The 11,160-nt window shown below is 32.2% G+C and overlaps 1 protein-coding gene across 1 annotated transcript in view; it reads left to right on the forward strand.

Moving 5' to 3' along the window:
* Positions 1-567: 567 nt before the first annotated feature.
* LOC106106234 (lachesin-like) overlaps positions 568-11,160 on the forward strand; it is a 21,208-nt gene continuing 10,615 nt past the window's right edge. Inside the window, exons 1-3 of the mRNA XM_013286785.1 lie at positions 568-848; positions 6,034-6,161; positions 6,404-6,589. Coding sequence (XP_013142239.1) covers positions 758-848; positions 6,034-6,161; positions 6,404-6,589 — 405 coding nt within the window. The 5' untranslated portion in view covers positions 568-757. The remainder of the gene's footprint in view (positions 849-6,033; positions 6,162-6,403; positions 6,590-11,160) is intronic.

Raw genomic sequence — 11,160 nt, forward strand, 5'->3', positions numbered from 1 at the left:
CTGGAGAAAAAGTTAAATTATTTCGGTATGCACAGTCTTTCTCCTGTTGGATCTTGACACATTGTAACGTGTTTAAGGGGTCATCGCCCTCACTGTAGCCTATAAGCGGCTTATACTTCAAAACTTCTCCCGTACTGTTACTCAATAGATATGGACTGTTCATTGGCTCTCTTCTTGACTTGAAGTGCTATCAATCCTTGATAATTCAGTCTTTACTTCATCATTTCTGTAGCATTGCTTTGTTCGTCACTGGCGATTTGCGACTTTTACGTTTACTTGCCAATACATGATTATTGATGCGTAAAGTTGCGACATCAGAGAAAAGGCTGATATGGTGTCTGACTTTATGAAAACCTTTAATAGAAGACCTGTAATTAATTTTTTAATTGATCTTTAGTCGTATTGTTTTGAAAAACTTTAGGGCCCTTGCTTTATCATCATTTTAATTTAAAAATATTGCTATACGGTCGTATTAGGTTTCAAATAAAAAGACGAAAAGTTCTTTTATCCATCAACTTCTACTTTAACGATTAAATAATAATTCTTTGTGTCTTTTGTTACAGATGCATCTTTGAAGCTTTCTTGGAAATAATGACGACGGTGAAGTTTTGAAGAAAATTCTCTTAATCACTACTGCATTGAAAAATGAAATTATACAGAACGTAAACATTTACTCATTAATAATTTGAATAAAAACTTAGTAGAGTACGATGTACGGAACTTAAGTTAAAAGAGATCGGTGTATGAAAAATTGAAGATGGTGGAATCAACGAGAAGAACAAGAGCATCATTGGAGACAGGAGGACTACCGCTAGTGTCAACCTTTGCCCTGCTTACAATAGTAGCTGGTAAGTACTATGACATGAAATGATATATAAACGTCTCACTGTACTTGTTATCTATGTCCTAAAGTCTTGATAGCGAAGTGAGATCTAGGAGCTAGGAAATCTTATAGACTCAACCGTCAGCTGTTTCACCGTACACAGCTTCTATTACCGTTTATCATAATACTTTCAGGAATATGACTGGAATCCAAGTTTCTGTGGTTATTGTCACTTCCGAATAAAGTGATTTGAAGCATAAATTTTGCGTAGCGCAAAGCATTGAAACATTCCAGCATCTGTTTTTCTATCCCAATATGCTTTCGGGGTCTTCAAGAGCAGAGTAAGGCATTTAGTATGAAGAAGTACCGTCTTTCTGAAAGTTACCCATAGCAGGTGCTATCGTGGTCAAGCGCTTTAAAGACGTATGACATTTCATAATTGCCTAAAATTAAATCATAAACCGGTAACTTACATTTGTTTTATGTAACACAAAAGTATTGGACGTGACTAGTTACCTGTAAAAGGTAAAGAAATATTCTGAATAGCATTCCTAAAATGTTGTAATACTTCAAAAGCTACTTTCGCCGAGTATATGAAAGTAAAATGTATTGAAGCTGAAAGTAAGCGAAGCGAGACTTAGGTACGTTGATTTGATTGAAGTGAATGCGGTTTACGTGACTGACTTTGACGTCACTCACTTGCTAAAAACGCTCCGAAGAAAACGACTCCGGTATTTTCATGAATTTCCTTATAGCTGATGTGAATTAAAATATCGTAAAAGTTACCTTTTTTATTTTCATTTATTTTAATACATATTATACGCATGCTCAATATTATATCATTAAGATTTGGAATCCCATAATATTGCATGTAACTGTCTACAATTCTACATCATCCTGTATAGTTTTAAGGAGACCTTCATAAATATCTTCTGCATTTATTGTTTATAGTTGTATTATTCTTTCAATATACCTAAATTAATCATCCAATTAAAAATATTGCCGTATCAGGAGGTAATTTTATGATCGATTGGTTCTGTTAAATTTCAGCGACGTTGCTGTAATTAAGACACCTCAAAGAGCCTTGCGCCTGGTCCAGCTTAATGTGTCCTATCACTAACTAAGATGAAAAGCTTAATATCAATTTCGATACTTCGTTACAAGCTCTTTGAAGATATTAATTTTGTTATCGACTGAATAAATTTTAGATGTCTAACAATCAATTTTTAAATCTTCCATAAAATATATATACTAATATATAGAAGAATGATTTGTATTTTCGTAAGTATTGAAATAATTTAAAAACTGCTGGACCGATTTCAAAAATTCTTTCGCCATTAAAAAGCTACGGCATCAGTAACATAGGCTACGACCTTTTATTATTTTTTAATGTCACGTGGACGAAGTCGCGAGCAACGCTTAGTTGTATTATAATGGAATCATGTATGTTTATTCTTATTTTCTAAGCAATAAGAATGCTCCGTATGGAGTTTCAGAAACAATGTTATTCCCAATTGTCTCACGTATCCAAGACGCTTGCAGTTAGAAATCCACATGGAGCGTTAGCTTAGCGGATTCCAAGTTTAATTGAAAACACTTTATACAGAGTTTTCTTTTAATTGTTTTGGGCTCACTCATCTCAGCGCTTGCCCACCTCGAATTCCACAATTTCATTATTGTCGCTTAATGAAAATGCTTTTATGTTTTCAAATAAAACGTAAATAATGCGGCCGGAATGTTAATTGAAATAGACCGTAAAATTTGCTACAGTATGATGCTACTAATCATGGAATTAATTGTATGGAAATTAGTGGACGTGTGAGCGGTGGATTTAATGCATTCTATCAGAATGTAATTATTGGCGTCGATGAGCGTGAAATACTGAATAATTGGAATTCGTAATCGGCTACAATCCCAATCAAAATACGGAATGCACGTGGATTATTTATTTTAATAAGCTTATAACATTTTTATTACATTAATGCAAATGAACCAGGATTATTTATTACTGCATCCAATTAATATTGGTTGAATTAATTTTGATCCCTGTAATAATTTATGTGGTCTGCATAAATTATAAAATTTAACTGCATTTTCTATATTTAAATTGAAAAACATATTATCACTGAAAGATACATTTATAACCAAAATGTTTATTTGATTACTTTGTTGTTGGGTATTAAATTTAAAAATAAAGTTTTTACTCTTTGTTTTTGATGAACAACCGCTTTATTCTTGTAAGCTATATGACGGAATGATAAATCTTACTCTCTTATAAATGTGGAAGTGTGGATGGATGGATGGATGTTTGTTAAAGTTTGTAGCCAAAACGGCTAAATGGATATCGATGAAATTTGGCACAAATGTGTGACATAGTCTAGAAGAAAACATAGGCTACTTTTTTTTGTAATTTCACGCAGACGGAGTCACAGGTAAAAGCTAGTTTTTAAGTAAATAACAAGACATGAGTAAATAATAAAGAACAGTGCTACTATCGAGGCATTATTAACTTTCATTTGATACAGTTGGGTTGACGCATGCACTCGTCCAGACAAAGGCGCCTGCCTTCCCAACAAACGCTTAGATGTTTTGTTCCATTATTGTTCGGGAAATTGCAGTGCTTTGGGAAATTATGTTAGCCCTAATGAAATCTCTTGACTGAAATTGAGGTCATACATTGCAGTGTTATTTCATAAAAGGCAGCAATTTGTTATTATAACTTTAAGCTTTGTATTATTTCAATTTTGTAGAAGCGTTTGTCTACAATTCGATAGACTTTAATACGTATAGATAAACTACTAGTGTATTTCTCATGACTGTTGAAGGAACAAGATGTATTCATCAGGCGTTACATCGATCTGTCAGTCATCTTTTGTTCTTCTGTTTTACGATCGAGAATCAGAGACATGACTATGTTTTGGTACTATTAATAATATTAACTGTCGCACAATCTATTTATCGTTTGCTCCCACATTTGATATTGATATTGTTTACCATAATATCAAGATACCTCTCAAATGTTCTTTATAGAAACGTAATCGCTTGAGACCTATTAGTTTTACCCTTTTCACATGTCACGTGTGAATCCTAATTATTTCCGTGAACGACAGAGACATCTGTATCCGTGCAACAAGAATTCAGGAAATATTTAAATGTATGTGTAGTTTTGAATTACCCTGTTAACGTAAATTGGATTTCAAATTGACTGCAGTTAAAGGATTAATTAATACAGACTTAGTATGTTAGAGATCGATTATGTAAACTATAATGTTAATTGTATTTATGTGACGGTAAATTGCGTTGGCTTCTGATTACTAACGTATATTATGATATCTATATTTATTCAAATTAGCCAGTTTACTGTACCAGAATATTGTCACATCTCCCTACCTCTATTCTTTAGATGTTACGGGTTTCTTACCTTTAAGCAATGGTAAATTTTAATAATGTTGTTACATTAAATAGTTTTATTTTTACAAAATGTCGACGAAGTTAAAGTGTGATTGTATTTGTTGTAATTTAAATACAATCAAAACCGTAAAAGGAATGCGAAATAAATGTCCAAGTCAAACATCGTATTTAGCTGAATTGAAATAAAAAATATCGCGGCGTTCCACAATCCTGCGCGAAGCCATTAATCGCTTTGATGTCACAGTATGGCACATTTAATGTGACCCTTTTTAAATGCCAACCTTTCTCGATTCAGATCCCTAATCACAGAATACCGAATGCCGAAAACCGAATCACGGGTGTGAGTAAACGCTCGGCCGCATTTAAATGTCGGATACTAATTGACGCCTGTTCATTGCGAGGGACAAAACAAATGATGATTTGGGACGCATCACAATCGAATTAAGCTTACTGTATCTAATTTGCTGATGTATATTCTGATTCTTGATTCACACATGAAAATAAAATTATGTGTGAAAATAGTATATGTCCGTTCTTTACCGCTATATGTCCGTACCGTCGCGTCGCTTTATGATTTTATTGACAATATTTAAGATAAGAAAATCGTCGCAAACGTGACTGCCACCCCGAGCCACTACAATGCGATATCATCTCTCCCCGACACAGTACGAATTAAAGAGCTATTGTGTCTCTAAATTTTATAGTGAAATTATGCAAAATCAGGGTACTAAACGAAAGTCTTGATAACTTCAAAAGTCAGCACGTTCGTCTAATAAAAAAAACTAATTACAATTGTGCGTGAAGACGAGATAACCAATCCTATCTAGCTATAGGAAATGTTTTTGTTATAAATAGACATGCGTAATATTTATAAAATAAGTCTGTAAACATTTTTTATTAATAAATTGAAATCAAAAATATTGTTAACGCTTGCAGCAGCGTGGGCTATTTCACCACTCTTGTTTGTTTGTGCAAGCCTGACCCAATTTCAACCAATTTGAAAGGCCAATTTGGCCTCTATTTCTTTTATTTGTATTCCGTTACGTTGAAAATAAAACAGATTCATTCAATTGAAACCCTTTTTTCCCACGCGAAAAATTGCACAGTGTACCGAACGATTCAGTTTTCAACCGTGTTGAAAACTTACTTTCTGATTTTTATTATCAAAGCTCCTTTTTTAATTTAAATCAGAAATAATATGGAAATTGATGGAATAATGAAAATTATTGTAAATATACAGAGAAACAGCTTTGCGTAATAGAAGTTAACCTCCTTCCATAATTCGTCCTTTTTATTCTTGCTATTATGTTTTAATATCGTTACTTATAATACTATTAGTTGTTTTTTAATGAGTAATATTAAAAATGGATCGTGTTTTCATACAAATTTATCTCCAGATCAATTTGTCATCAAGTCAAGAATTTAAGTTGGAAATGTAATTCATTTTAAATAATAAGTTATTTATAAACAAAAACAAGCACTTTGGCGTCTAACGCCATTTGTAAGGAAACAAGTCGTCATACACAAGTATCAAGCAAATTTTACGACTAAAGTTGCTATCAAATAATAAAATTGAGTGCTGGCAATATTCGAAATTGTTTGGTGTTATTCAGTAAGCCGCTCGTCACTCCGACATATTAATATACATATGTATTCCTCTCTTTTCAGTTGAAAATGCGTTGCAACGCATTCTACAGAATCACGTAGCCAGTACGCTCATAGATCATCTAAAACCTTTTTACTTATACGTAGTCCATACAGATTCAACGCATTAGTTCAATATATAAATTTGATTACAGGACAACTACAGGGTTCTGGGTATAGCGAACAAGAGCCGGAGTTCCTCTCACCGCTTGAGAATTTAACAGTCGCCCAAGGCAGAGATGTTCATTTCACGTGTACAGTCAACCATCTAAGCAGTTATAAGGTAAAAATATTCTTATTAACGTTTAGACTTAGAAATAATGAGCAATTTCTTTTAACATGAGGTTATCTTGGCCCAAAATAACATCTAACGGGTTTGTAATAGATCACATAAGTTTAATTTAATAAAGTAATAAAAAAATGTTACCAGTTATTTTTTTTAAATTGCATTAGACTTTAGGTTAATAATTAGTATTGTAATGCTTTTGTATATTGAAGGATAGGTCTAATTGAAGTTTTTTCTAGGTGGCCTGGATAAAATCTGATACGAAGGCTATCCTGGCGATTCATACACACATGGTGACGTTGAACCCACGCTTGTCAGTTAGTCACAACGGCCACAACACGTGGAAGCTGTACATCAGTAACGTGGAGCCTAAGGATTCCGGCACATATATGTGTCAGATCAACACGGTTCCTATGATGAGTCAGGTGAGTGATTTTTTTTAAATACAGTATCTTCCAAATTTTTTATAATTGGAATTTCGTACGAGACGCTACGTAGATTAAGTTGCGGGGTCAAATTACAAACCCGAGCACACTTTCCTTCACAATGAGTCCAACTGGCACACACATGTGAAGACCGCGCTATCAATTTTGAATAGTATAGCACAATAGCTACTTGAAATAATTGAATTTATTATTAAGGTTAACTTAGTGCCACTTAAAATGCGTTATTACATTTGGTTAAATTACTAATTAAAATGGCATATAACGTTCATAAGATATAATCATTTCTCGTGAGTAATTAAACTGAATGCATTATTAAAGGTACATTAGTTACGATCCGCAGTTCCATTTAATTTGAACATCAATTGCTTATCAATAATGAACACAATTACAATCAGTTTCCTAACGGTCGAGCGCGCAGGTTAATATTAAAATTTATGCAATCGAATGCAATCGATGTTTGGCTCCACAACTGATAAAGTACAAATAAATCGTAATATTTTTTTAATTCATTATAATATATAACTATACAAATGTCGTTAAATCAAGAAACTACTAAACTAATTTAAAAACTTGTCTACAAACAGAAATATTTTTAATCAACGCGTAACCTAGATTATATTTTTTTTGTTTTGTGTACTCGGTTTTCATTAAATCTTTTCAAATCTAGTCCTTTTTAGGTCCCAAATTTGATATTACTGTTTCTTATATAAGCAATAAAAACGTATTTATTTTAGTTGAATAAATCTTCAAAAACAAACTTAAAAGAAAATTCTTGAGTTATTAAATTTCTCTTCGAAACTTTCTTATCAAATATTACACAAAGAAATGCTGAGTTTTTATTAAGATAGCTTTGTTGTGGGGAGGAGAGGAGTGTTATGACGTCATCGCATTCAGCATCAGATGTTACTGCGGATGTAATTATAATTGGCGGCGGCGAACAAGACCTCATATACAGAATAAGTTTGCAATTATATTTATATGTTCATACGTAAGGCGCAGTACTACGTATAGTATATTACCAAAAATAAAGATTAGAAGATTAAAACATTAAAAGTCTACTATTTTTTTATAACAAGGTGGCAAGCGGCCACTTGAATCCACCAAAATAGCGAAGCCAATGCTACCCATAGACGAGATGTTAAAGTAGGCTCTACCACTGTTATTTCGTAGGTCGTCCACTATCATAGTCTTGTTGTTATTTTTGCATCTTTTTTTAATCAATATGATTAGCACCCTATTCTCATTATTTAATAAATTTTGCCATTCTTAAGGCTTACGGAATGCGCATGTATATTTTACTTAATTCGATTAAATCGTAAGTTCATTTTCCAGACGACCCGCTTGTCCGTTCCGCGTCCATAAACAAAAGTTTCAGCCGCTAATTAAAACAATTTTTAACGTGAATAACGAAGGAGAAACACATTTTTTACCCTCTTGTGGTTGAAATTCCAGAAACAAAAGTTACACACGGATGCAAATGAAAAGTTTGTTGAGAAGTCTTTGCGAATGAGCCGAAGCATCTAGCGCAGGAACTTGGAACTTTTTAAAACTCCAAAGTTTTATTGTATCCCCTCTTAAGCAAACAGGCTACGAGTTAGACTCCGGTGAACTTAAAAACTCCGTCTGGTCGTCGGATAAGATATGATTTAATTACGTTGTAAAAACTATTACGGTTTTAAAATATTTTTAATTTACAGTTTGAGATACTTTGATCTTCCTGCTAAACTATTATTAACTCAATATGGAATAGTATTTCATTATTTGTGATTTGAAGGAATTAATAATTATTTTACTACTAACTTATATTATGTTGTATTTCTTAGTCTTTGGGGAAATTGGAAAAAATTTAGTACGTGTCCTTACAGACTATGTTTTACATTCATACCAAATTTCATTGAGAAATTGAGAAGTCATATTATATATACATTTTAAATATGACATACGTAAATATCATTCTAAACCAACGCAAATGTAGGTTTAATAAAGTATGATTGTATTCAATGAAATTGAATGGAGACTAATCCCTTATACGTAAAATAAAACGTCAGTTTGTAATAATGCTATGCTAAATAACCGTAGCCGTTTACAAAGTCATTGACACTTATTAAGATATTTATAACACGTAGCACCTCGGCAGCAATACGTGTGGACCGGTATAACATTAGTGTGGTATGCAGCTTGGCAAGGGACCACAGGAATGTGGCCGCGACATCTTCATGAAACAACTTTCCAAAACGCTCCACGTGACGTCATTTACCCCGTCTCTGCGGTCTCCGCACGTTGCGAATACCTTTTGTTCTGTTTCACTAAACATTGTTACACTTTTCGGTTTACCCGCTGCTATGAATGTACACCTAGTGTCTGTTACAACCTCATTATACACTACACTTAACTTTTAGTATTGTAATAATGTTTAATTTTATACTTGTATTTAAATTTTAACGAAATAAGTAGAGATAGATATTTCTGGATTAATAGCCCGGTGACTTTTTTGTACAAGTTTTACTATTTATAACAGTAATATATTTTTCTTTGTGCAAAATAAAAAAGAAAATATTTTACAGTTAAAAATCTTAATATTCATATTTCGAAGCTATTTTGTTTTAATTTTCACTGTACTAAATTTTCTTTCTTACATATGCAAAGTGGAAGAAAAGATTGCACTAAGATTTCTTTCCGTTGAGTTTAAGAATCAGAATTACTTGGAAGGCTTTTATCAGAAAAAAAAAACATATTAAAAAGTATTGCATGTACCATAAAATGTATAACTTAACAAATTAAATTTAACTTATCGCCGTTTTGAATTAACTTAGTAATTAATGGTATTTTTATGTAGGTAATAATTCTTTGTTTTATAAAATTGGATCCTAAATTCCTACAGAATTGAAGTTATTGTTCAAAGGCCGTCAATTATTGACGTATTAATTGTTTTTACGTTATTGACAGGGGGCCCTGTTGACAAAAGCATTGATAAATGATAATTTCCTTCACCCTTTTTTGTTTCGTAAAAAAAATCAACAAAGGTGAAATAAATCACAGGACATAAATAAAACATTTCAGGTCTAAAACTTCAGAATACTTTTTAACCTTTATTTTTTAAATTAAATTTAAATTATTATTTTTTTAATTTTTTTTTAAATTAAATTCTTTCCTACATTAAAATAAGTTACTTTGTAAGCATTACTTTGAGAGTGTCGGTGACTCAGTAGTTTAAGCACTTGACTTGTAATCTACAAGTCTTGGGTTCGAATCCCGCCATGAACCAATGCGATTTTTGATTTTTCAAATTTTCAAATGTACGTATCGGCGAAGAAATTCAAAGATATGTGTTAAGTCAACTAAACCGCAGTGGGCCAGCGTGGTTGAGTATGGCCTAGTCACCCCTTACTTAGGGTAGGCTCCGAGCCTCTCGGTGGAGACTTATTGTGAGCTAGAGATGATGACTTTTTAGCTTATTTTTTCGTTATAAAAAACCATTGGATTTTAAAACTTTTAAGATTTCAAAATATCCTTCGAAATGTAATCCAATCCACCAACTTTTATCTATCAGTTCGAAATTAAGCTTCTCGGCTTCTCGACTGTACGAGTATATCTTTAAGAATAATTAAAGTAATTGCATTACTTAGTTTTATTCGTGAAAGTGCCAATAAATTCCAACTTATTATTATTTTATAACTCAAAGAGTTTCATTATAAAATGTATTCCTTACTTGAAAATCAAATATTTCGCACAACCAAGTTAAGCAGTTACAGTGTTATAATTGAAAATCAATACGAGAAACAGCACAAAGTTCGACGTTGAGATTGTTTTTAAGTTAATGCTTTTTAATAATAAATATTTCACATGAAAGCAAGTTATTGTTTGCTTACTTGAGTTTAAGCTTGAAGTAGAAGTTGTAAAGCTCTGTTTGAATTCTCTATAACTTATTGGTCTTATGAAAATTGTAAGTAGTTGATATTATTTTAATCCAAGTATATCATTCAAGCTTTTGCTCAAGAATTTGTCCACATTAAAAAAATGTAGTGAAAATGAAGCCTATGTTAGTGGAAATTAAGCTTTTTAATGGCAAAAGATTTTTTGTAAACGAGTACAGTAGTTCAAACGAAAATTTAAACTTTATTCATGTATGCAAAAATACAAATAATTCATCTTTGTTATATAAATATATAAATAATTAAGATCGTGGTTTAGTTACAGTAGAAAACATTTCAATTGGAACAAAATAAAACTGTAATTTAAAAAGAGCTATTAAGCTTCTATCTATGTTTATATAAATACGAATATACAAGTATTCGAAGTTAAATTTGAAATAACAGAGATATGTTAAAAATGTTAACGTAAACTAGAATGTATCGGTATTTTGTAGTAAGTTAGTTAACATGAAAATGAGATATGCGAAAGTACGTCTATGTAATATATGGTCATGTTTAAATATAAGCCTTTAGTCGGTTGTTAGCGCTGAAGGGTATTTTCAATATGGGTAATTTCGCCGGGAACACAAATACTTTAGCAGCTTTATTGCATACTCGAGGATTAACTCGCAACGAGCG

This window comes from Papilio polytes, unplaced genomic scaffold, assembly GCF_000836215.1.
Source record: "Papilio polytes unplaced genomic scaffold, Ppol_1.0 DF822289.1, whole genome shotgun sequence".
In the NCBI taxonomy this organism is placed as follows: domain Eukaryota; kingdom Metazoa; phylum Arthropoda; class Insecta; order Lepidoptera; family Papilionidae; genus Papilio; species Papilio polytes.